This window comes from Oncorhynchus masou, chromosome 10, assembly GCF_036934945.1.
Source record: "Oncorhynchus masou masou isolate Uvic2021 chromosome 10, UVic_Omas_1.1, whole genome shotgun sequence".
Classification (NCBI taxonomy): domain Eukaryota; kingdom Metazoa; phylum Chordata; class Actinopteri; order Salmoniformes; family Salmonidae; genus Oncorhynchus; species Oncorhynchus masou.
The window spans coordinates 26,307,138-26,335,068 of NC_088221.1; the positions used below are offsets into that span (position 1 = coordinate 26,307,138).

The window sequence follows — 27,931 nt, forward strand, 5'->3', positions numbered from 1 at the left end:
CCCTAATTTATTCAAATGTTTATTTTTCCTGCCAAGTTTGATTTAGTTGGAAAGTTAGTTTCTTAAATTCTTTGTTGAAATTGATTCTAAAAGATTCATGTTTCCCCCCTATCATAAAAAAACATGTAGAAAATACACTTTATGATTGTCAAGCAGCACTATGACCATCCTATGTCACTTTACTTGGACTAAGAAAATACACTTCGACACTGTTAAGAAGCATTATGACCATCAGTATCATATATGCCAGATAAGGGCATGTACATGATAGGCCTATGTTAGTCATCAGTCCTGCCCCTGAAATCTGATCCCAGTCATCAGCAACAGAACATTGTGGTAGCTGCAAGTCTGACATCAATGCGTGCACAAATACAATGATAATTTAATAGGGTACATTTCAGAAAATGTTATATAAACATAAAAATACAGTTGATGTAGGTTGTGGTATAATGGATGTTTTGCCTTTTGTGGTAGGTTTTATGTAGGGGTCATAACCAGCAATAAAATAACGCAATATGTCACAAGAGGTCTAAATATGTGTCATGACAGTGTTACGACAGATTATGTCAGCTGTTATGAATGTTTCATAACATGTTATGACACTAGGTGTCAAGTAAAGTTTTAATGGATCATAAATAGAAAATAAAAAGTTAATTGTTACATATTTCAGGGTACAAGAAAAATGTTTGTTTTGTTCTTTCCTCACTTTGTTATCTTTCTAGAATTCCTTCTCTCTTCAATAAGGTATATACACATACATTCAAAGCACTTCTACATGATACTGTAACAATAGACCAGCATTATTGAAAGGCCAGCTACTGTATTATTCTTCCGGTTACCTTAAACATGTACCTTCTGGAGAAGTTGTCAAAATGTTCCCACATACAAAGTGTTATATAAATATATATCTGTCAAATTTAGAGAAAACCATGAGCTGGAAATACAAACATTCATTTCATCTTGTCAGATACGTCAGTCTATTTACACTCTGCCTGGCCTAGATCGACTTCCTGTGTGTGAGAGAAAAACAAAGCTTTTACAAAGAACCGGGGCACACACTTCCTATTTTCAGGCAATTAGAAATTTTAAATTGTTCATAACCTGACTCTAAGGAATGGTGTGATAGTGTTCTAAAATCATTAAAAACCTTTCAATAGCTCACATAGAGAGTTGGCAAAGTTATGGTTTCTACTGCCCTCCTATGTTTACCCATGAAACCATCAGGAATGGAGTGAAATGCTTCATCTGTTAAAGGCACTGCTCAAAGTCTGAAGGCATCAGTGATCTGTAGTGTTACTGAGAAATAGAGGTAAGATCCCTCCCATCATTTGTCCCCCAGTTTTAGATGGCTAAAGTGACTGAGTCAATGGGTTCCAGGGGACATACCCACCTAAAGACATTTGTCCTGGTTTAGGTCCACATTGACAACTGGATATCTCTCACATGAGTGTGTTTGTGTGAGGGTATGTCTTTGTGCATCTAGCGTCTTGCATCAAACACACACGAGACCAGAGGGGTCAGATTTCATCCCTACAGTACCGTCCAGTCACAGAGAGAAAGACGGGTTCTGAGGCTATTGATATGGTTAGGACTGGAGGCCCTTCCACTTCCTGCTATCCCAGCAGCACCCTCTGCAGGCGGTAGGCGGGCACGCTGATCTCATCCTCTGACTCGGCGTCGCTCTGCGGGTTAGAGCTGCAGGGTGAAGTGCACTCTGGGGAGCACAGATAGTGCATGAGGGGCAGCCGGTACTTCCCACAGAAGTCCACAAACTTGATGTGGCGCACGCACGAGTCAAAGTACACGCCTGGTGAGAGAGCGGAGAAACAGACAGAATAAGCACACTTAAATAAATTGACACATACGTATATATAATCAACTGTATACAGACAAGCAAAAAAAGACAGGGACAGAAATACAGACACACAGTCCAATGAGAAATTAATGTGTAGTAGACATACCGGCACACTTAGGATTGGGACACTTGCTGGCCAGGTCTAGGTAGTGCAACAGGTGAGAGGGCATGTCACAGGATGAGTATGGAACGTTCCGGCTCTTGATGGTACGACCCGCCAGCTCCAGCAGTGATGGGGGGTCGTAGGTCATCTCCTTGACAAAGCGCACCACTAGGGGGTTGCCACGGAGACTGAGCTCCTGCAGGCGCACCAGGCTGAGGATCTCCCGGGGCAGGTAGGTCAGCAGGTTGTTATGGAGACTCAGGGAGCGCAGGGAGTGGAGCCTGAGGGGGGAGAGAGAGATTGACATGGTCATGGTTATCGTTTTGAGTATTATGAACAGAAATCTAGACCGTGGTTAGGTTATGGTTGTAGTAGTCCACTATGGATGTATTTTAGTAACCAGTTGAGCTGTGGTGCTGGTGGGTTATGACCGTCTTAGCAGTATTATTATTATTGAGTTGTAGTTGTATTAAGTTTAGTTGTATTAGTATGTAAGGGATATGCAAGGTATACATTGCCTAATGAAATGCTTACTTGCAGTTTCATGTGGTTATATTATGGGTGTGTTGTGCTTACCTGGTGAGCTGTGGCAGTATGCTCTAGATGGGGTTGAGGCTGTGTTATGGTTGTGTTGTGGATACCTCGTGAGCTGTGGCAGTATGCTCTAGATGGGGTTGAGGCTGTGTTATGGTTGTGTTGTGGATACCTCATGAGCTGTGGCAGTATGCTCTAGATGGGGTTGAGGCTGTGTTATTATTGTGTTGTGGTTACCTGGTGAGCTGCGGGGGTACACCTTGTATGCGGTTGTCACACAGGACCAGATAGCTGAGGTAGGGCAGGTTGGCCAGCTCAGGAGGAATAGAGGTGATCAGGTTACCACCCAAATACAGCATCTCAAGACTGACAGAGAGAGAGGTTTAATATGTTTAGCATCAGTGGTAATTAACATTACGGTAACAAGTAAAGCATGCCTGAAGGGGTTTAGGACTTTAAAAACACCATACTATATACTTGACAGTTCCAAGTGGACACATGACTAGCCATGTTGACACATCAGTAGCACAATGGGGTTCCCACATGTTGATATTGATAATGTATGTGACAGCAATGCATTACCAGAGTGAGCGCAAGGCATGAAAGATTGAGCAGCCGGGTCCATAGTAAAATGTATAACAGGTGTGTGTACATGTGACTATGAGGAATGGGCTGGAGCAGTGGAACTGCTAAACAAACTGTTTCAAAGAGGAGACACACCATGCACAAAGAGGTGCTGGAATTTCGATAGCTTTTTAGCCTACCTGCCTGTGTGTGTGTGTTTACTCTGACTTTGTTCAAGGGACACCAGAGGTAGAGAGGCATTGCTAGAGAGTCCCAATTATTTTTTTTCAGACAGAAGTTTAGATCTAGTGAAGACTGCTGTCACACCCTGACCATAGTTTGCTTTGTATGTTTCTATGTTTTGGTTGGTCAGGGTGTGATCTGAGTGGGCATTCTATGTTGGATGTCTTGTTTGTCTATTTCTATGTCTGGCCTGATATGGTTCTCAATCAGAGGCAGGTGTTAGTCATTGTCCCTGATTGGGAACCATATCTGGGTAGCCTGGGTTTCACTGTGTGTTTGTGGGTGATTGTTCCTGTCTCTGTGTTTGCACCAGATAGGACTGTTTAGGTTTTCGCACATTTATTGTTTTGTTAGTTATTTCATGTCTAGTTCCTTTATTAAAGAACATGAATAACCACCACGCTGCATTTTGGTCCGTTTCTCCTTCACCAGAGGAAAACCCTTACAACTGGCGTTCAGGTTTGGAGAAATCAAATGCAGTGTAGGCTAAATACACAGTTCAATGCAGCAGACAGTGTGAGGTAGTCATTGTTGGGGCGTGTGACCACCATTTTCCACATGCAGCACGACACATATCCTTGACCAGGCTGTTGATTGTGGCCCGTGGAATGTTGCCCCACTCCTCTTCAATGGCTGTGCAAAGTTGCTATATATTGTCAGGAACTGGAACTCACTGTTGTACACGTCGATCCAGAGCATTTTTTTTAAATTTTACCTTTATTTTACTAGGCAAGTCAGTTAAGAACAAATTCTTATTTTCAATGACGGCCTAGGAACAGTGGGTTAACTGCCTGTTCAGGGGCAGAACGACAGATTTGTACCTTGTCAGCTTGGGGATTTGAACTTGCAACCTTTCGGTTACTAGTCCAACACTCTAACCACTAGGCTACCCTGCCGCCCCAATGCTCAATGTGTGACATGTCTGGGGAGTGTGGAAGGTCATGGGAGAACTGGGAATTTTTCGGGTTCCAGGAATCATGTACAGATACTTGCAACACCGGGCCGTGCATTATCATGCTGAAGCATGAGGTGATGGCGGCAGATCAATGGTATGAAAATGGGCCTCACGATCGTCATGGTATCTCTGTGCATTCAAATTGCCATCGATAAAATTCAATTGTGTTCATTGTCTGTAGCTTATGCCTGCCCATACCATAACCCCACCATGGGGCACTCTGTACAAAACATTGACATTGGCAAACTGCTCGCCCACACGGCACCCATTTTCCATCTACCCGGGACAGTTAAAACCGGGATTCATCTGTGAAGAGCACACTTCTCCAGCATGCTAGTGGCCATCGAAGGTGAGCATTTTCCCACTGAAGTTGGTTACGACGCCAAACTGCTTGTGCAAACCCTGTTTCATCGGCTGTCCGGGTGGCTGGTCTCGGACGATCTCGCAGGTGAAGAAGCCGGATGTGGAGGTCCTCGGCTGGCGTGGTTACTCGTGATCTTTTATTTCAGATCATGAAACATTGGACCAACACTTTATATGTTGCGTTTATATTTTTGTTCAGTTTACAAAACCGATGACTGAGGCAGAGAGAAAAAGATTACTATTGTCCAATGCCCACAAATCGGCAATGGAAATGTACACATACACAAGCATTCTGCTTTATCCCAATCCCTCTGAACAGATGAAAAAGTGAAAAGACAGGAACACTGGGGAAATAGAGAGAAGAACAGAGTGAGCAGCAGGGACAGAGAGACAGGGAGTGAAAGGGAGATGTAATGGCCTGACACTAAAAGTGAGCAGTCAGCCCATCTGCCCCATGATCTGGTCTGTCTGTGGAACTGATGACACAGCAGAGACTGGGAGAGGCCATTATGTGTCTTTGGGGCCTGAGCCCTGAGCCAGTCCCTCTGTCACCGAGGGTCTAAAGAAGTCATTCAGGGCCATCTCAACAACTCACTCTACAGTTACACCACTAACACACACAGAGGCCTAGTCCCATACAACCTCCATCATTCATGACTGTAGATCTGACACAGTGTATATGTTCAGCTGCTCTGAAGTTGTCGGTGAGAGGCTCTCTTTACATGGAGTTTGTGTTGGTTAGTATGTTTACAAGACACAGTGAGTGACTGACTGTAACCCTATCTTTGAATTTTACTCTGGCTTTGTGTTATTGGGACGGTTGAGCTAACTTGTGCTAATGTGATTAGCATGACGTAAGTAACAGCAAACTTTCCAGGACATAAATATGTCTTATAAGGGCAGAAATGTTAAATTATTGTTAATCTAACTGCACTATTGTTGCTAATCCCATATAAACTAGCTAGCTCATTGTTAACTGTCTAATTTACAGTAGCTATTACAAAGAAAAAATAACATGCTATTGTTTGAGGAGAATACACAACAAAAACATTTAAAAATCACGGCAACTGGTTTGATACATTCACCTCTGAAAGTAAATAATGTACTTACATTCAGTAAACTTGCTCTGATTTGTCATCCTGTGGGTCCCAGAGATAAAATGTAGCATAGTTGTGTTTGATAAAATAAACATTTATATTCAAATGTGGGAACTGGGTTCTACAGTTTGAACCCCTGCGATCTCTGGCTCCACACCCACCTCGCCCGGCCATGTAGATGTGTGAAAGTTAGTGTATAAGCTAATGATCCATCATGCATTACATTCCTGGGAGTGTGTAAACTTAAATTTTGTATTATCATACCACATATATGTTCTCTATTGTTATGTACTTGAAAATGTATCAATTTGGCACATTTGGGCAGATTTGATACAAAATATTGTCCAGTACTGCAATGCTTCACTGGATCATCTAGTGGCCAAAATATAAATTGCACCTAAACTGCAAAATTATTTTACGGTCTTTCACTTGCATTTCAAAGATGATGGAACAATTTTTTTTATAAAAAACACATTTTTATTTTACCAGATCTAAATGTGTTATATAGTGATGCACCGATATGCCATTTTTGGCCGATACCGATATTCAATATTTTCCTTGCCAAAAAACCCGATACCGATATTGAACATTTTTGCGTTCTTAAGCATTCTAGTACAGTTAAATAGTTAAGAATTTGTTCTTAATTGAATTGCCTAGTTAAATAAAACTTACCCACACGCCTATTTCTTTCACTTACTTGCTGTTAAGTTGTTTATTTGTTCAGTTGTTTCATTCTAAACCAGGATTTCTATGGAACGCCGTTTAGGTCTCCGCGTGTCAACAAAGATAAGTCAAATAACACTATTTGACGTGTCAAATAAGCTTGTTGACCAATCAGGACCTGAATATATATATTTTTTTACATAGTGTAATAACTATCACTCGAATTTCATATGCACAACGATTCATCGATACGTATGCTATGATGCCGGTAAAGTTGTCTCGTGCACCAAGAGTTCTGGACATAAAAAAAGCTAACTAGCTCATGGATGCAAACAAATGTTCTTCCCCAAAAACATAGCAAAACAATCATCTGTCTCAGTAGCGGTCGTTAGCTAGCTAGTCCCTTTTTCAAGACCCTGTCTTTCAAAAATAATTCGTAAAAATCCAAATAACTTCACAGATCTTCATTGTAAAGGGTTTAAACACTGTTTACCATGCTTTATGGTTCAATGAACCATAAACAATGAATGAACATGCACCTGTGGAACAGTCCTTAAGACACTAACAGATTACAGACGGTAGGCAACTAAGGTCACAGTTATGAAAACTTAGGACACGAAAGAGGCCTTTCTACTGACTCTGAAAAACACACAACAAAAATATGCCCAGGGTCCCTGCATAAACGTGCCTTAGGCATGCTGCAAGGAGGAATGAGGACTGCAGATGTGGCCAATAAATTGCAATGTCCAGCGCTACAGGGAGACAGGACGGACAGCGGATCATCCTCGCAGTGGCAGACCACGTGTAACACCTGTACAGGATCGGTACATCCAAACATCACACCTGCGGGACAGGTACAAGATGGCAACAACAACTGCCCGAGTCATACCAGGAATGCACAATCCCTCCATCAGTGTTCAAACTGTCCGCAATAGGCTGAGAGAGGGCTTGTAGGCCTGTTGTAAGGCAGGTCCTCACCAGACATCACCGGCAACAACGTTGCCTATGGGCACAAACCCACCGTCGCTGGACCAGACAGGACTTGCAAAAAGTGCTCTTCACTGACGAGCCATGGTTTTGTCTCACCAGGGGTGATGGTCGGATTCGCGTTTATCATCGAAGGAATGAGCGTTACACCGAGGCCTGTACTCTGGAGCGGGATCAATTTGGAGGTGGAGGGTCCGTCATGGTCTGGGGAGGTGTGTCACAATCTTCGGGACTGAGCTTGTTGTCATTGCAGGCAATCTCAACACTGTGCATAGAGGGAAGACATCCTCCTCCCTCATGTGGTACCCTTCCTGCAGGCTCATCCTGACATGGCCCTCCAGCATGACAATATTGCTCATTCTGTGCGCGATTTCCTGCAAGACAGGAATGTCAGTGTTCTGCCATGGCCAGCGAAGAGCCCGGATCGGAATCCCATTGAGCATGTCTGGGACATTTTGGATCGGAGGGCGAGGGCTAGGGCTCTTCCCCCCAGGAATGTCCGGAAACTTGCAGGTGCCTTGGTGGAAAAGTGGGGTAACAGGTTAAATGGTGTTCTGCCCCTGAACAAGGCAGTTAACCCACTGTTCCTAGGCCATCATTGAAATTAAGAATTTGTTCTTAACTGACTCGCCTAGTTAAATAAAGGTTAGAATTATTTTTTTTAAACAGCTCAGAGCAAGAACTGGCAAATCTGATGCAGTCCATGAGGAGGAGATGCACTGCAGTACTTAATGCAGCTGGTGGCCACACCAGTTATTTTAGATTTTGACCTCCCCTTTGTTCAGGGACACATTATTCCATTTCTGTTAGTGGACTTTGCAGTTAGCCTTCAAAATAAAATGATGTCATTGACAGTGATGCAAATGAATACAAGTAATATAATTATGCCATAACTGAATAGATCCTGCTAAACGAGGTTGGAATGTTATATAAAGACAATTTGTTAAAAAATTTGACAAAAAAAATCTGTTGAAATCACACTGGATGTATTTTACCTTAGAATTGCATTGGGGGCATAATTATTTTACTGTACAGCCTTACCTATGGATTGTGGCTCAATGACATGGGGTATCAGTCTACTCAGTGACACTCAGAGAACATTAGCATCGTAGCTCTTATTGTGAGACTCTGAAACAACTGAATTGAGACACATTTATCGTCAGCCTATATGTATTGAACACTATTCCGAGGAAAAACAATACTGTGTGAATGTTTTGGAGTCTGGTAACGGAGGAGAACATTAGGAAAAAATATATTGGGTATTGAGTAGACTATTACCCTATTTCATTGATCCCCAATCCTTTAGGTAAAGCTGTACAGTGCAATATGAATGTCAATAAACACAATAGGCTGACTGGGGAGGTCATTTCACACAGTCACAGTCCGCGATAAGAGCTACAATGCTAATATTTGTGTAAACTCTTCAGTTGTGTTCTGTGGGTGTCCCCGATTAGACTGATAGCCAACTTCATTGCTTCACATTCCACTCATTTAACATTATCTAGTCTAAATATGGCATGATTCCACCAATTGTAACCTTCAGCATCACTTTCAAAGAGGTACTTTGTTACCAATTACCAACGCGATATTGTAAACACATCGTTTGTGGCTGGTGTTTGCTGACTTTTTGTACAGCTTTGACAGTGCTACTGATAGTAGTGGTGGCGCTTGGCTTGCACGTGCAAATTCAGAACACACAACATTCTATAATAGAACTGTGTACTTTGATGGTCAAATAGTGTTATTTGATGTGCATCTTTTATGACACGCAAAGACTCAAACGGCGTTCCACAGTATGTTGTGACGCTAATAGCAGTGACGCTATCACTGTAACTCCGGCAGGGCAACATCTGAACAATAGCGCACTTGGTAATGTTAGTGTGTACCGGGGCTCGACCAGTTGCGAAAGCCAACATCACCCACGACAGAGAACGGTTGATGGTCAAAGGCAATGATTTCCATTATCTTGGCGTTAATGTATTTCACCTTCGAGTTGTCTCGCTGAAATGTTCTTACTCTTTCATATGACTGCTTGATCTACATAGCAGACTGAAGGTAGCCTAGTGGTTAGAGTGTTGGACTAGTAACCGAAAGGTTGCAAGATCGAATCCCCAAGTTGACGAGGTAAAAATGTGTTCTTCTGACCCAGAACAAGGCAGATAAATCACTGTTCCAAGGCCGTCATTGAAAATAAGAATTTGTTCTTAACTGACTTGCCTAGTTAAATAAAAGGTAAAATATACAAATAAAATCAAAAAACATTGTGGGTTAGGAATGTCATGTTGCATGTTTAGTGTCATATAGGAATCCATGTCAGCTTTGACAGTTTTTTTCACATCGGCGTTAAACTAGACAAACATCAGGCCGATACCGATGTTGGGATTTTTAATGTCAGCCGATTCCGATATCTATATCGTGCTTCCTTATAGAGATATATCTAAAAAAAACTATAGATATATACACATACATTCATTTCACATTTCCACACACTTCAAAATGTTTCTTTCAAATGGTATCAAGAATATACATATCCTTGCTTCAAGTCCTGAGCTACAGGCAGTTAGATTTACTTTTCATTTTATAGGCGAAAATTGGGCGAAAAAAGGGTCCGATCCTTAAGAGGTTTTTAACAACATTGTAGTTACTCCACAATACTAACCTAATTGACAGAGGAAAAAGAAGCCCGTACAGAATACAAATATTCCAAATCATGCATCATGTTTGCAACAAGGCACAAAAGTAATACTGCAAAGAATGTAGCAAAACAATTACCTTTTTGTCCTGAATACAAAGTGTTGTGTTGCATTGGATTTGCCCCAAACATTACTGAGTACCACTCTCCATATTTTCAAGAATAGGGGCATCATGTTATGGGTATGCTTGTAATAGTTAAGGACTGGGGAGTTTACGATTAAAAAAAAAAAAAAAATAGAATGGGAGCTAAACACAGGTAAAAACCTAGAGGATCCCTAGTTATAATAATAATAATAATAATCCCTAGTCATTTTGTTGAAGAACAGTGCAGATGCAAATTTTGGTAACAGAATGTCAGAACAAACACAAACCATAATTCTGTTACCATGCTTTTTTATAAAATGTTTGTGGAAATTGTTAAAAGTAGTCATTGTACGTAGTTATATGGTCTGTTCAACTTTGTAATAATTGGTTTTTGTTTGAAATACATTTTAAAGTGAAAAACCTGAGTTGATGTCACTTAACGTGGAATTTCCCAAAAGTAATTTCTGAAGAACATTTATTTCATGTGAGAAAAACAAAAAAATCTCACTTTAATATGGTTCAATTATGATTTAAAAAAAACATTTTTTTTAAAGAAACATTGAACATTAATTGTCAAAAGCAGGTGAGCTGGTTATACTTTTTTTGCTGTTTTGTGGTGGAAAAAGAGCATAATATCAACCCTGTAACCCATAGAAACGTTAACAATTACTAAAAAATAATAATTCAAATGAAGCTTGCATTAAAAATGTCCCCTGCATTTGCACACAACAAGCTTCCCTGTCACAAGGGGTTTATAGCTGATTGAAGATTAAATCATCAACCCTGTTACATTAATTTTGCATATGAGAGAATGTTAAAATTAGGTGAAATCAAACGTCCCCCCGTCCCCGTCCCCCATCAAGTTACTCACCTCAAATGGCACAGAATGGGTGGAACAACAACTACCAAAGCCAATGTGGGTCTGTTCCAGATGAAGTCAAAAGTATTTACACACTTATCTTTGGTAAGCATATAAAATGGGCTACTGTTTAACCACATGACATGACCCACATCTCAGTTGCACTCACTGATCTCTGTGACTTTATGACTTCTCTCTTTTATGATAGTAACTATATAGTCAGATCAGTGGCGGTCGGTGCCGTTTAAGATGATGGAGCATGACATTAAGGTATTTCTATTACAGCATGTTGGCTGACTGTCATTCATATTCCATTTCACCCAGCTCAATGTAACATTGAATAGTTTAGGTTACGACACAACACTCAAATTTTCCCTGTACCCATCATGAGGTTGCTACAATTTAGCCTATGAATGAAAGTTTATAATGTAGGTGCATAGGTCAAGCTATTTTTTTTGTAATCAAGGTGACAGACACTGATACATTCAATACTGCCTTGCACACACTTGCCTGCATCTAGCTGACCCCCCAAAAATATATATAACCCTTATTTAACTAGGCAAGTCAGTTGAACAAATTCTTATTTAAAATGACAGCCTACACCGGCCAAACCCGGATGATGCTGGGCCAAATGTGCGCAGCCCAATGGGACTCCAATCACGGCCTGTTGTGATAAAGCCTGGATTTGAACCAGGGTGTCAGTAGTGATGCCTAAAGCACTGAGACCAGTGCCTTAGACCACTGCGCCCTTCGGGAGCCTGCCTCTAGGGTTTAATCATTAGTGCAGTTGCAAATTAAGAGTTTCTACGTACCAATTCAGGTATGTTAATCCCCGTTTCGTTCCATTAGTTTCCGTTTAAGGAACGTTTTTGAACAGAGGAATGAATACACCCTTGACCGCACGCAAACACAGTTTGCTTTCATAGCAGCCACATAAAAACAGCATGATCACGTTGCTCGCTGTGTATATATAAATAGTTCCTTCTTGCAACTACAGTTGAAGTTGGAAGTTTACATAAACAAGTTTTAATGACTCCAACCTAAGTGTATCAACCACTCCACAAATTTCTTGTTAACAAACTATATTCTGGCAAGTGGGATAGGACATCTACTTTGTGCATGGCACAAGTCATTTTTCCAACAATTGTTTACAGACAGAGTATTTCACTGTATCACAATTCCAGTGGGTCAGAAGTTTACATACACTAAGTTGAATGTGCCTTTAAACAGCTTGGAAAATTCCAGAAAATTATGTCATGGCTTTAGAAGCTTCTGATAGGCCAATTGACATCATTTTAATCAATTGGAGGTATACCTGTGGATGTATTTCAAGGCCTACCTTCAAACTCAGTGCCTCTTTGCTTGACATCATGGGGGAAAATCAAAGGAAATTAGCCAAGACCCCAGAAAAACAATTGTAGACCTCCACAAGTCTGGTTCATCCTTGGGAGCAATTTCCAAACGCCTGAAGGTACCACGTTCATCTGTACAAACAATAGTACGCAAGTAAACACCATGGGACAACGCAGCCGTCATACCGCTCAGGAAGGAGGCGTTCTGTCTCCTAGAGATGAATGTACTTTGGTGCGAAAAGTGCAAATCAATCCCAGAACAGCAAAGGACCTTGTGAAGATGCTGGAGGAAACGGGTACAAAAGTATCTATATCCACAGTAAAACAAGTCCTATATCGACATAACCTGAAACGCCGCACAGCAACGAAGAAGCCACTGCTCTAAAACCACCATAAAAAAGCCAGACTACGGTTTGCAACTGCACATGGGGACAAAGATCGCCCTTTTTGGAGAAATGTCCTCTGGTCTGATGAAGCAAAAATAGAACTGTTTGGCCAGTGACCATTGTTATGTTTGGAGAAAAAAGGGGAGGCTTGCAAGCCAAAGAACACCATCCCAACCGTGAAGAAAGGGGGTGGCAGCATCATGTTGTGGGGGTGCTTTGCTGCAGGAGGGACTGGTGCACTTCACAAAATAGATGGCATCATGAGGATGGAAAATTCCGTGGATATATTGAAGCAACATCAAGACATCAGTAAGTTCAAGCTTGATCACAAATGGGTCTTCCAAATGGACAATGACCCCAAGCATACTTCCAAAGTGGTGAGTCAAAATGGCTTAAGGACAGCAAGGTCAAGGTATTGGAGTGGCCATCACAAAGCCCTGACCTTAATCCTCTAGATTTCTTTTGGACAGAACTGAAAAAGCATGTGCGAGCAAGGAGGCCTACAAACCTGACTCAGTTACACCACCTCTGTCAGGAAGAATGGGCCAAAATTCACCCAACTTTTGACCGAAGTTAAACAATTTAAAGGCAATGTTACCAAATACTAATTGAGTGTATGTAAACTTCTGACCCACTGGGAATGTGATGAAAGAAATAAAAGCTGAAATAAATTCTCTCTACTATTATTCTGACATTTCACATTCCTAAAATGAAGTGGTGATCCTAAACTGACCTAAGACAGGGATATTTTACTATGATTAAATATCAGGAATTGTGAAAAACTGTGTTTAAATGTATTTGGCTAAGGTGTATGTAAGCGTCCGACTTCAACTGAATCTACATGCTCTCAGTCTCACACCTTTTCCCTTCTCTTGTGAACAACACATCAGTGGTCTGTGACCAGGCAAACCTTCATTTCATGAACACTAACCGCTACACATAGCCTACATCGTTGTCACCCCATAGTCAATATAGCTATTAGAACTATTGTGTCAATAAAACCAAAAGCTTGACTTGGAAGAGTTCCAGTGTTGGATAGCCATAGCCAGCTAGCTAAAATGGCATTATTTTCTGTTTGAGTAGGCTAAACTAGCTAAGTGAAAGTAAACCTCCCCCCAAAAGCAAACATTTATGTGTTAAACTATTGTCTTTCTCTCCCTTTGAGTCAACTATTCACCACATGTTATGCAATGCATTGCCAGCTAGCTGTAGCTTATGCTTTCAGTACTAGATTAATTATCTGATCCTTTGATTGGGTGGACAACATGTCAGTTCATGCTGAAAGAACTCTGATAGGTTGGTGGACGTCCTCCGGAAGTTGTCATAAGAGGTCGAACAATTATGATTTTTCAACGCTGATACCGATACCGATTATTGGAGGACCAAAAAAGCCGATACCGATTAAACGGACGGTTTAAAAATTAGTTTTTTTAATGTATTTGTAATAATGACAATTAGAACAATACTGAATGAACACTTACATTGCCCAATTTTTCAGTTTTTGATTTGTTAAAAAAGTTTGAAATATCCAATAAATGTCGTTCCACTTCATGATTGTGTCCCACTTGTTGTTGATTCTTCACAAAAAAGTTTCACAGTTTTATATCTTTATGTTTGAAGCCTGAAATGTGGCAAAAGGTCGCAAAGTTCAAGGGGGCCGAATACTTTCGCAAGGCACTGTATTTTAACTTAATATAATACATCAAAAAAATCAATTTAGCCTCAAGTAAATAATGAAACATGTTCAATTTGGTTTAAATAATGCAAAAACAAAGTGTTGGAGAAGAAAGTAAAAGTGCAATACGTGCTATGTAAGCAAGCTAACGTTTCAGTTCCTTGCTCAGAACATGAGAACATATGAAAGCTGGTGGTTCCTTTTAACATGAGTCTTCAATATTCCCAGGTAAGAAGTTTTAGGTTGTAGTTATTGTAGGAATTATATGACTATTTCCCTCTATATAATTTGTATTTCATTAACATTTGACTATTGACTAGTTCTTATAGGCACTTTAGTATTGCCAGTGTAACAGTATAGCTTCCGTCCCTCTAGTTAGCTAGCCATTTCACTTTGGTTACACCATCCTCATCTCGGAGTTGATAGGCTTGAAGTCATAAACAGCGCAATGCTTGATGCACAACGAAGAGCTGCTGGCAAAACGCAAGAGAGTGCTGTTTGAATGAATGTTTATGCGCCTGCTTCTGCCTACTACCGCTCAGTCAGATACTTAGATACTTGTATGCTTAGTCAGATTATATGCAACGCAGGACACGCTAGATGATATCTAGTAATATCAACCATGTGTAGTTAACTAGTGATTATTATTGATTGTTTTTTATAAGATAAGTTTAATGCTAGCTAGCAACTTACCTTGGCTTACTGCATTTGTGTAACAGGCAGTCTCCTTGTGGAGTGCAACGAGAAGGAGGCAGGTCGTTATTGCGTTGGATTAGTTAACTGTAAGATTGCAAGATTGGATCCCCCGAGCTGACAAGGTGAAAATCTGTCGTTCTGCCCCTGAACGAGGCAGTTAACCCACCGTTTCTAGGCCGTCATTGAAAATAAGAATGTGTTCTTAACTGACTTGCCAAGAAGTTAAATAAAGATTAAATAAAGGCAATATTTATATATATGTATATATATATATATATATATATAAAAATTGGCGCCCAAAAATAGCGATTTCCGATTGTTATGAAAACTTGAAAAATCGGCCCTAATTAATCGGTCGACCTATAGTCATAATTATTGTGTAAGTCTATTCAAGGGGGTGTGAACTATGAGCCTCCTAGAGTGTCTTGAAGTCAATGTACCCAAAGGAGGAATATATTTAGTACAGTTTTATCTAAAAAAGAATAACTTTGTTTCACTATTTTTGAAATTCACTGAGGAACCTCCCCTGAGGAGGATTCTAAACTGTTCTCGCTGATATTAACCTACCACTGACAGTGTAAACATGATATAAGGAGTGTAATAAACAATTATTCCAGATGACCTTGTTTTTTAGTACCATTGGAACACACTGCCCCTGCACTTTATACAAACTTGGCATCCTTCACATATTGACCACGAGGCTTGAATTTCTCTACGTGCTCGTGTGTGTGTGATGACTATGTACAAGTGTGTATGCGTACGTGTGTGTCTTGACCATGTGCAAGTGAGTGTTTGTCATTTATGAATACTAGTTAGTCTTCCCAAAGGTTGTTTACATGTATACTGCGCAGTGTGTACCCCACCATATGAACCACAAATTTCCTGCTCTGAATAACTTTGTAAGTGTGGCAATGGCAGTCTGTCATGCCCCTGCCCAAGAACATATAAGATTCTTGGATATCTCACACACCTGATTAGCTGATGAGCTGGATGTTGTGATGGTATACATTTCCTGAAAAACATACAGGTTACGTTTCGATATAAAGTCCACTTTAGTTTAGGCTCAGGGAGTGAGGATCTGTTGAAATCCATTTAACCATTGTCCTGGCAATCAAATAAGTGCATTATGTTTGTAAAGGCAAACTACCATGGTAGTGGGCTACAAGACAGCATAGTATCAATCAAATGTATTTATAAAGCCCATTTTACAAATCAGCCGATGTCACAAAGTGCTATACAGAAACCCAGCCTAAAATCCCAAACAGCAAGCAATGCAGAAGTAGAAGCACAGTGGCTCGGAAAAACTCCCTAAAAAGGCAGGAACCTAGGAAGAAACCTAGAGAGGAACCAGGCTCTGAGCAGTGGCTGGTCCTCTTCAGGCTGTGCCGGCTGGAGATTAAAACAGAACATGGCCAAGATGTACAAACATTCATAGACGAAATAATTAGTGAAATAATAATAATAATCACAGTGGATATAGTTGTATAGCTTGCTCCCTCATCTCTGCCTCTGACAAGTCACTGATGTAAGGGCATCAGTTCAGCCTTTACAACCCTAACCCCCAGCAGCATTGGCAGTTGCAATATCCTGTACCCGCTGAACTGAGAAGGGTGCAATTGCGGCCTGCAAGTCGGGGCATTCCTGCATCTCTTTATGCTTCTATTGGTCAATTTAAGCTAGGACAGGCGGGATTCCAGTACAGTAGGTGTACTCCAGTACAATAGAAGGCATTAACGAACAATAACGTTGGATGCCAGCCACCGATAAAACCCACAGAAGAAGGGGCAGGTGTGACAATGGTAGCTAGCTAGTCTCACACCGGTAGACAGTGTCCTTCTTCCCTGCCTGTCAGGCACTGTTTTCCTGCAGTTCTGTTAACGATGGCGAGAGCAGGTGTTCGGCAGGCGGGAGCTAAGGACACAGTGTGCTAGCTTAGCCAGCTAGTCCGGTACACGGCAGGTTGGAGACGGGTGAAGAAATGTTTGCTAGCTAGCATCCTAACTCGCAAGCTAGCCAACACATGGGGTTTCCCCAGCATCCCGCCTGCTGTTCTAGCGGGAGGAGGGGGTGACCGGTAGACCCAGCTAGCACAGTGGATCTGGGCTGATTCCGGCTGAGAGTCGGGACACTCGACTGACTGCTACACTGGCTGCTTTATGGAATTAACATTTCATTATTTATTTCTACATATTTTCTCATTGTTTGAAATTCTTTAAAGAGTCCTGTGTAGTATTTTGATACGATTTAAAAGCACTATGGATAGAGCCTCCCAAGTGGCGCAGCGGTCTAAGACACTGCATCGCAGTGCAAACTGCTTTGCTACAGAAGCTGATTCAAGACCCGTGCCGGGATGTCCTTGTCCCATCTAGTTGTAGCCAGGGGCATGCACGCTGACACGGTCAAAAACATTTTGTCGGATGAGTAAAATTTGTATGTATACAATGTATAATAGTAATATTTAAAATTAATAAATTGGGTAATTTTGTATACATTTATTTCGATTTGCATCGGGCCACTTCTGGGGCCGATTCTGGTAAGATGCCGGCAAAGTAGGCTGAATTCCGGTAGACGGAAACGGCCTGATGTTTTATTTTTATTTTTTATTAACAACAAATCAATACATAAAGCACATGAGGGAACACAAGCATACATAGATTACAAACAATGGACAATTGAGCTAGGGGGTACAAAATTACATTACAATTACACAAGGACCTTAAGGGACATGCATTTACTTACAATTCTAACCGCTTTTTTGTTAGTAGTGCATTTAACCGTCTTAAAATACAGTTCAATTTATTTTTGTAGGGTACGAAAATTTGGTTTTCTGTTTGCAAATTTACATTTGTGTATATGACATTTGGCCAAAAGAATAATGAAATGAATTACATAAAAATGTTTCAGCTTATTTCTATTGTATGTAAAGAATCCAAACAGTACATCTCTCCACAATAGTGTAAAATCTTCATAAATGTGTTCAATTATAAAACCTACTGATGTCGTGCCACCGTTTTCTTACATGCATACAATGCCAAAAAAGATGCAACACGGTTTCTGGGTGGTCATTACAAAAGGAGCAATTTGAGTTGATGTTTTCCTTAAACTTCTTCATATAGTGGTTGGCAGGATAATATTTATGAATAATTTTAAAGGAAACTTCCTTAATTTTGTTAACAAGTAGGTATGTGTGTGGCAACATCCAAACTTTTTTCCAACAGATATTATCAATAAATCCATTCCAATAAGGCATGACATAAGGTATAGATGAAACAAGGATCGTATCGCTCTGTTGTTGAATGGACCAAAAGAGAAACAAATCTTTCCTACTGATGAGTCAACAGGGTCAATAGAAGGTAGGCTCTGATGGTCAGGTTTTGACACGTTCCTGAATAACATAGCAACACCTGAGGGAATGGCATCTAAAACCATTGCAAAATCTTTAGGTGTTACAGGGACCTTGTAAAGTGATAAGAATTCCTTATAACTGAGTAAAAGACCCTCTGCATTTACCAGTTGGCTCACCAATAGGATATTATTTCAGAACCAATATTCTAAAATCAAAGAGGTATTTTTATACAATATATCCCAATTATTCCATATATAATATCTGTGTGGAGAAAAATTGTGTTTATAAATTAAGGACCATGACAAGAAAACCTGCCGATGAAAAGCAGAAAGTTTCACTGGAACTTTGTCAATATTATAATTGCAAAACAACATGAAGTTAAGGCCACCAAAAGTAGAGAAGACATGATGAGGAATACAATTCCAGATAGAAGTGGGTCTTCTTAGGAATTGTTTTATCCAATTGATCTTAAAAGTATTATTTAAATTAGTAGTCCAGAAAATTCAGTCCGCCATTCTCATAAGTGTTCATTACAACAGTTTTCCTAATGTAATGGGTACGGTTTCTCCAAAGAAAGTTGAAAAGCATCTGGCCTATCTCCTTGCTTATTTTACTGTCAAGATATAAAGATAGAGCACCATATGTTTGGGGCCTGATGTACTTGGGCCGATTCTGGGCAATCATTCATTTTGATTCCGGGCCGATTCAATCAGTTCCGGACCCCCGGAAAAGGGCACTTCCGGGCCGATTCCTTATTGCTAGTTGGGGAGTGTCCCTAGCCCCTGCCTGTCGGGCACGGTTTTCTCCGGTACAGGGGAGCGACATAGTGTGCAAGCTAACTAGCAAGCAGGGTCACTAACAAGCTACTGTAGATAGTTAGCTAGTACATGGTGTCGTCCCAGCCTCCCGCCTGCTGTGCTAGCGGGAGGCGGGGACGACCGGTAGACAGCGTCCTTCGCCCCACCCGTTGTTTTTCCACAATGACGGTGAAGGCAGGTGTCCGGCAAGCGGGAGTGAGGGACACCGTCTACCGATGTTGCTCCCGCTAGTTAGCAAGAACGACTCCATGAGGCGGGGGCATAAAAAAACTAATAATATTTTGATTTCCCTTCGACCAACATTAAAAAGTGTCACAAGCAGTAAGATGACATGTTCGGGGGATGCGGCGCTCATGCAGGAACCAATGCAATGCAGGGGGGGGGGGGTTATAAAGGAACCAATGGGGTGGGATGGAGGGGACGTTCCAATTGTAATGCCCACATGCTGGAACACCCAGAATTGCAGGCTGCAGTTAAACGCTATTGGCTAAACTCGCTGTTCGCCCAGGAAACTGACTACAGTTCGCCTAAACTGGTCATTGTGACAGGCTGTTTGTTGCAAATTATATGAAAGTTTGATGTAATTACTGGTGACTGCAACAAGCTAGTTACTGTGGTAGCAGCTGGTGAGGCCGCGGGCATCGTTATGTACTCTACATACCTGGTTAAATTCTCAATTTCTGCAGGAATACTTTGGAGTCTGTTTCCCCCCAGGGAGAGTGATTGTAGCCGCTGCAACTTTAGGAACTGCGCTGGCATCTCCTCAAACCTATTGCCACTTAGATTCAACACCTCCAACGGCAAAGACCCAAACTCCTTGGGAAGCGAGAATTCGTCCAGACGGTTGTTCTTGGCTATTAGTGTTCTGAGCCTCGTTAACAAAGTAATGCCTTCACAGATTACCGATAGTCCGTTGTTGCTAATGTCAAGAAATTCGAGGTTGGAGAACATGCAAACCGATCCGGGAAGCGAGGGCAGTCGGTTGAAGCTTAGATACAACTGCTTGGTGCGCATCTTTCGCTCCTCGCTGATCTCGACCAAGCTCAAAGTGTTCAAATTCAGACGCGACAAGTCTAAAACACCCTCATCATGTCCGTGTGCGGCTCCTTCATGCAAATCCATTTCGCAGCGTAGGCTACTCTTCAATATTGTGGACAAACTGGTGATTGCACTCTTTGTGGTTCTCCAAATAAAGAGAGGAGTCCAATGCCAATGGCCCGAGTTGCATGTGGGTGTCATGAACAACATTACCGTGAGCGACAATAGTGGAATTGCCTTCAAAGTAAAAGTCCCCGTTTAAACTGATGCAAACGGAGGAAAAAAGTGGAATCGCCACAATTGCACTAGATCATCTCAAACAAGGTTGTAATGTTATATAAAGACAAGTGTTCATTTTACAAAAATACAAACTGTGGATGTATTAGACCTTATAATTGCATTGGGGATACATATATTGCACTCTACAGCCAAATCTATGATTTGTGCACCCTTGAACTGGCGTATCAGTCTACTCGGAGAGACCCATAGAACACCACTGTAGAGTTCACACAAATATTAGAGCTATCTGTCGCATCAGTTTCAATTGAGACCTTTTATTTTGAAGGGAAAACGTCGAGTCCACTATTGTTGCTCACTCACTCATGCTCATGTTGTTCATGCAACGTTGCAGTTGACGAAATGCTCTGAGACCAGGTTGCAACACGACACACTGTATTTTAAGGAAAATAATATGGGTTGGTCATTTACATTTGGCAAGATTATTGTGTGGAATAGAGAGAGATCACTGTAAATTGCCAGAACCTGGCTGGTACAGACAAAGCAACTATTCAGCAGTGAGTATTTGTAGTACATGTTTCGGGGTTGGCTTGTTCCAGTAGCTCCGCCCTAACTGTTGAAGCCGTTCATTGGCCTACATGCATTTATATCAGTTGGATCTGATCTGATAGAGTATCACAACGTTTATTGTCTCCCGTTTGCTGTTAAAACAGGTTTGTCGTGCTTCAATTTCTAATGGGTCAATAATAAACTAAAACTGGGAGAGAGTTGAAGGTGGTGATGAACCCCTGGATGTAATCCATTCATCCACTAGTAGCCTACATTATGTAAAACATCATGCGAGAGTATAGAATTATATACAACACGTGTATAACCTGATGTAGGTTTAAAAAGCAACATCAATTCACCTATATCCTACTTAAACCACAATTCCTCCTAGCAGAATTTAAAAAATGCACACTGTCTGCAATGTTAAGTGACTTTTAAAAAGGATTATCATATTACAGCCACAATATGGACCAGATGGCATTGGAACACTGCCTCTTTGACCAATACAAATGGAATGTAGGCTAGATTTTCTGTAGAAAACCACACCAGCAACATTTCTCAGATATATAGCTCTGATGCAGAAATGTGATTATTTTCTATTTTTTGTGTCTTAAGATTTGTATTTATTACAGTTTGAACATAAAAGATAAACACAGGTTGAGACATTTGTAGTACTGGGTTGTCTTTTATTGGCATATATATTCCGTATACACTCTGTATTCCTTTTAGAATAAAAAGTTATTAACCAAACTAGTTATGGAACTTTTACACAAACATTTAACAAGGACTAAACCACATAGCTCTAAGGTTACTATAAAAATTCTGCCAATTATAGTCTTGTGGTTTAAAGCTTGCTGGACACAAGACCTCGACAGTGTGTGTCTGCAGGCCTATGTTTGGGTGTTAAAGGCACTGAGTTAACCACAAATAATCCTCAGGATGAGTGGGATTTTGACAAATAAAACATAAAACAAATATGACACTCACCGCCACACACTAGTAGCTCACACTCTCTCAAAAAACACTCCCTCATCACACACACACATTATCTGACAGATGCATTCCCTCTGAGTTAGAGATGCATCTAAGTTATGTTAGCTGACAGAAAGGCTAATCCTTATAACTGATCTTTGATAAGCACAGGTATAGTGTTGTTGCTGGGTCCAGAGTAATGCTTTACCTGGAGGGGTTCGTACATCATTTCATCATCATAGTCATCAGGCTTTGGTTTCAGTTCTCTCCCTGCTGTACTCAGTTCAGCTCTGTGCTTGCATACTATATTCTACTTGGGGTTTCACATCTAGATGACTATTGCTTCGATGTTTCTGAAACAAGCACCAGAGAGCGCTGATTGAATACAGCACAGGAGCCATTGTGACCACATGATCTCCAACTCAAGCATATAACAAATTGTACATAGGAGAAAGTGTCAAAAAGCAGGGCATACTAACTAAACGGGATGATTCACTAAGGCCTGAAACTATGCTGCTCGTCACAGAGGGGGAAGTGCATTGGTCAAGTAGTATCATGGCAGTTCTGTAAGCAAATAAGCTTAAAGTCAAGTGTATGACATCCCACTACCTTCCCCTACAATAGGACACTGTCATCGTCTTGCTCTACACTTCTAACACATCTTGAAGTACTTTCAAGATGATTTTGTTTCCTTGATGAAGAAAGTTGTCCCAACAGCTCACTCCTAACCTCTCTCATCTTTCTCAGTCCAAACAATTACTGCTTGCTATTGTACTAACAAGAGCCATACTGTATCTATATTGTATACATAGGAAGAAGAAGACAAATGTAACAGTACAAAATGGCCCCATTCCTAGTGCAGGGTGCAGTAATACAATCACAAATAAAGACAGTACTTAACACAAGGAACTCCTAAAATAATACTCTAGACTGCCCTTGCATCTAACAAACATCAACAAAAAGACAGTAAAAAAGCTATAATAATTAACATATGAGTAAATTCAGCAACAGCACAGGGCCTCAAGGTACATCAAGTATAGAGGAAGAGTGACTTTCTCGCACTCTCTCTCAAGCCCTTCTTCTTTGGGCCTCTTAGGCATCCTTTGTGCTGACCTTCATCTTCTCCACTGTTTCCTGTGTTTAAAAGAGGGAGGGGGGGGGGCGTAGAGGGAGAGAGAGAGATGGTGTGAGAGGATAATGTTATACATTGTCATGAGAAGAGCAATATACTGTATGCCATGTAGCTCTGATTAGATAGTAACAGATTCAATACCCAAAATTCCTATACCCAGTGTTGTAGCTATTTGGTAGTAGAGTAGTGGCCTGAGGGCACACACTTAATGTGCTGTGAAATCTAGTGTTAAATGTATTGTAATGTTTTTTTAAATTATGTAACTGCCTTAATGTTGCTGGACCCAGGAAAAGTAGTTGCTGCCTTGGCAGCCGATAATGGGTCGCATGATCTGTACAAGGTTAGTCATCAATAAAGAACAACTCTACCACTGTTTCTTTCTCAGGACAACTAAACATGCTGTATTGGCATGACAAAGCATATCTCCCACTCCTGATGGTCTAGGTCAGGGTTCCAACCCTAATCTAGCGCACCTGATTCTAATAATTAACTGGTTGATAAGCTAAATTAGATGAGTTACAACTGGAAATGGAGCAAAAACCTACCGGAGGGTAGCTCTCCAAGAACAGGTTTGGAGAGCCCTGGTCTAGGTACACTATTTGCATAGTCATGACTGTTCAAACCATCCTTAATGTTGTGAGATATGCAGACTAGTTACTCATGGGCTGTAGTACACATCTTTCAAGGGGTGAAACAAACTCATTTGTTCTAAACTTTCAATAATATTGCAGCTAGTTGATAACTCTGTCTAGACAAATTCCAGAGCTACCCATCTGTCTGGGGAGATTGGAGAGCGGCCTGGTCTGTCCGTTGAACTTTGACCAACTGTTTCCTTTGGTGACAGGCTGACCTGGTGCTTGTTAAGCTCGGTCACACGGAGACTCCATTCCTCCTCGGTCATCTCTTGCCCCGCCTCCCCGGTCTCCTTGACAACCGCTGTCTTGTCTGAGAAAGAGATGCAAAGGATGAAAGAATTACAGGAACAATTGGAGAGAGAGAAGAACAGGTGTTGAGTCCTTATCGGTTGTGCTATATGTGGTTCAGATGACTTGTAGATGAGTCAGTGTGTCTATACAGGTGTGCTGGTGTGTCTTTCCTCACCAGTGCAGGTCATGGCAGTGCAGACCCAGTTGCCACAGGCACACACACAGCGGTTACACTCCACCTGTGTCTCGGCCCCATCTTCATAGGTCTCATCCTCCAGGGCACACTCTGCAGGTGGGAACATAGAATTCAGATGTAAAATAGAGTACAGCAGATATAGTGCCTCTCATACACCCCACATCTAACAAAGAGATATAAAATTCTGTGTTTTTAAGTCAAATCAATTTATTCTGTCTAAATAGGACCATGGCAATGCAGTTGAGTAGTGATGAGTTGATACATAGTCCACAGCAGAAAGAGAGCAACAGAGCCCTGATGCCCTCTGTTAAAACACTGTACTGGGCCATTTGAAATAGCATACTGTCACGGTCGTGGTATGGAGGAGACCAAGGCGCAGCGTGGTAAGCATACATCCAGAAAGAACACTGAACAAACTATCAAAACGAACCATGAAGCTAATATGCGTAGTGTAGACAGGCAACTAAACATAGACCAAGAACCCACAAAATACCCAAGGAATATGGCTACCTAAATATGGTCCCCATTCAGAGACAACGATAAACAGCTGCCTCTGATTGAGAACCAATCTAGGCAACCATAGACATAAACACCTAGACTTACAAAAAACCCTAGACATACAAAAAACCCTAGACAATACAAAAACTAACAAACTACCCTCGTCACACCCTGACCTAACCAAAAATAAAGAAAACAAAGATAACTAAGGTCAGGGCATGACACATACAGTGGATTTGGAAAGTATTCAGACCCCTTAACTTTTTCCACATTATGTTACGTTACAGCCTTATTCTAAAATGGATAAAATAGTTTTCCCCCCTCATCAATCTACTCACAATACCCCATAATGACAAAGCAAAAACAGTTTAGAATTTTTTGCAAATGTACTAATCTTGATACTCCCCATCCCGGATCCGGGATCGTGAATAAAGCCTCAGGCTCATTAGCTTAACGCAACGTTAACGATTTCTGAAAATCGCAAATAAAAGGAAAATAATGCGCCTGCTCTCAAGCTTAGCCTTTTCTTAACAACACAACACTGTCATCTCAGATTTTCAAAATATGCTTTTGAACCATAGCAATTCACTAATTTGTGTAAGAGTATGCAAAGCTAGCTTAAAAACGGAAATATCAGATTTACATAAGTATTCAGACACCATTTACTCAGTGTTGAAGCACATTTGGCAGTGATTACAGCCTCGAGTCTTCTTGGGTATAACGCTACAAGCTTGGCACAGCTGTATTTGGGGAGTTTCTTCCATTCTTCTCTGCAGATCCTCTCAAGCGGTCAGGTTGGATGGAGAGTGTCGCTGCACAGCTATTTTCAGGTCTCTCCAGAGAGGTTCGATTGAGTGGCTGGGCCACTCAAGAACATTCAGAGACTTGTCCCGAAGCCACTCCTGCGTTGTCTTGTGTGCTCAGGGTCGTTGTCCTGTTGGAAGGTGAACCGTCGCCCCAGTCTGAGGTCCTGAGCGCTCTGGAGCAGGTTTCATCAAGGATCTCTGTACTTTGCTCCGTTCTTCTTTCCCTCGATCCTGACTAGTCTCCCAGTCCCTGCCACTGAAAAACATCCCCAAGGTATGATGCTGCCACCACCATGCTTCACCGTAGGGATGGTGCCAGGTTTCCTCCAGACATAACACTTGGCATTCAGGCCAAAGAGTTCAATCTTGGTTTCATCAGACCAGAGAATATTGTTTCTCATTGTCTGAGAGTCTTTAGGCACCTTTTTCCAAGCGGACTGTTCCATGCGGACTGTTGTGTGCCTTTTACTGAAGAATGGCATGCGTCTGGTCACTCTACCATAAAGGCCTGATTCCTTCTGGAAGGTTCTCCCATCTCCACAGAGGAACTCTGGAGCTCTGTCAGAGTGACCATCGAGTTCTTGGTCACCTCCCTGACCAAGGCCTTTCTGAATGCTCATTCTCCTGAATGCTCATTTTGGCCAGGCGGCCAGCTCTAGGAAGAGTCTTGGTGGTTCCAAACTTCTTCCATTTAAGAATTATGGAGGCCACTGTGTTGTTGGGGACCTTCAATGCTGCAGAAATGTTTTGGTACCCTTCCCCAGATCTGTGCCTTGACCGACGCCTGTCCCGGAGCTCTACGGACAATTCCTTCAACCTCATGGCTTGGTTTTTGCTCTGACATGCACTGTCAACTGTGGAACCTTACATAGACAGGTGTGTGCCTTTCCAAATCATGTCTAATCAATTTAATTTACCACAGGTGGAGTCCAATCAAGTTCTAGAAACATCTCAAGGATGATCAATGGAAACAGGATGCACCTGAGCTCAATTTCAAGTCTTATAGCAAAGGCTCTGAATACTTACATAAATAAGGTATTGCTGTTATATATTTTTTATCAATTTGCCAAAATGTCATTAAGGGATATTGTGTGTAGATTGATGAGATTTTTTAAAATCTAATTTTTAAGGCTGTTACGTAATAACATGTGGAATAAGTCAAGGGGTCTGAATACTTTCCAAATGCACTGTACATGTTAAATTAAATATACATCTTTCAAACTTTCTTAGGTCCATCCAACACACAAAATAATGTACAATTTATACATAGAAAAAGGAAATATATACAGTAATTGTAAGCCAAAATTAATGTTTCCTTCATTGACATCCAAATTAATTTCAAACCGAGCTATTCTTTCTCGTTCCTCAATAGACCGACAAAGTGTCAGGGAGGCCCAACACCACCAAATATGTTCATGATTGGATGAATAATAAAAACATTTACATTACTTTTGGTGAACAGTGTGCAGGTCGCTATTATGGGTTATGCTAGTTTCCTTATTATGCTAGCTTCCTTTCTAGTAGCTCTAGCTAGCTAGCTAAAATATTTATGAAAATTATAAAAAAACATATTTGATTGTCCCTGAGGGGCAGGGTGTTATAACAGGTTGCACAGCCTCTGCTCAACTCAGTACAGTACAACAGACTGAGGAAAAATGATCTTGTCTGTAAATAAATCATATTTAGCTGTTTTTGCTTCAATGAATTTTAAGTATGTTAGGGTGAGTTACAGTAGATATGCTTGTGGTTGTGGTGAATAAGTTTGCTATTTTGATTAACATAATGTAAATCCCATGCACTTTAAATGCATAATGCAATTTACTGCATGTATTGGAGAGGTTGATATAGAGGTATTTGTGTAATGAACTGAGAAAAAAATGTGTGATGTCAGCAGTAGTGTGCAATGTTGTCATCATAGAGTAATGGGGTCAAAGGTCATGTGTCTATGAGCTCACTCTTCTCGGGTGGGTTGAAGCCGGGCTTCAGGCAGTTGAGGAACTCATCGAAGCTAAGCTTCCAGTCAGCGTTCTCATCTGACAGCTCGATCAGGGCGTCCACACACAGGCTTCTGGGAACAGGACAAAGAAACACACACACACAAGTTCACATCCGCTGCCTGTACTCATAGTTATGTATAGCTGTTGAGATGGTTATTGGGCATAGCTTCTGACTGATAAAAAAGTTAGTGGTTGATTTTGCATAGAGAATCTTCCTACACTGTAAACAAATCTGTTGTTTCAACTTATTATTATTAAGTAACTGGTTCCACAATTTTTTTGTTTGTTTACTCAAATGTTCAGTCC

At 41.1% G+C, this 27,931-nt stretch overlaps 2 protein-coding genes across 2 annotated transcripts in view; both read right to left on the minus strand.

The window, feature by feature from the left end:
* Positions 1-370: 370 nt before the first annotated feature.
* Positions 371-20,496, minus strand: LOC135547423 (leucine-rich repeat-containing protein 58-like). The gene is made up of 4 exons (XM_064976434.1): positions 19,936-20,496; positions 2,730-2,858; positions 1,962-2,239; positions 371-1,807 (listed from the first exon to the last, which is right to left on the minus strand). The coding sequence occupies exons 1-4, from the start codon at positions 20,394-20,396 to the stop codon at positions 1,614-1,616; spliced, it is 1,062 nt and encodes a 353-aa protein (XP_064832506.1). The 5' UTR covers positions 20,397-20,496; the 3' UTR covers positions 371-1,613.
* Positions 20,497-21,763: 1,267 nt separating this feature from the next.
* Positions 21,764-27,931, minus strand: part of LOC135547424 (follistatin-related protein 1-like) — a 63,082-nt gene continuing 56,914 nt past the window's right edge. The window contains exons 8-11 of the mRNA XM_064976435.1: positions 27,584-27,696; positions 24,304-24,414; positions 24,053-24,147; positions 21,764-23,204 (exon numbers count right to left, since the gene is read on the minus strand). Coding sequence (XP_064832507.1) covers positions 23,163-23,204; positions 24,053-24,147; positions 24,304-24,414; positions 27,584-27,696 — 361 coding nt within the window. The 3' untranslated portion in view covers positions 21,764-23,162. The remainder of the gene's footprint in view (positions 23,205-24,052; positions 24,148-24,303; positions 24,415-27,583; positions 27,697-27,931) is intronic.

What these genes read in the sequence shown, in the direction of transcription:
- LOC135547423 (XM_064976434.1), bottom strand. Translation starts at nt 20,396, where the DNA reads ATGGATTTGCATGAAGGAGCCGCACACGGACATGATGAGGGTGTTTTA. An exon ending in GTACCCCCGCAGCTCACCAG is followed by an intron (nt 2,240 to 2,729) that starts GTAACCACAACA and finishes CTCCCCCCTCAG; the next exon opens with GCTCCACTCCCTGCGCTCCC. An exon ending in TCCCAATCCTAAGTGTGCCG is followed by an intron (nt 1,808 to 1,961) that starts GTATGTCTACTA and finishes CTCTCTCACCAG; the next exon opens with GCGTGTACTTTGACTCGTGC.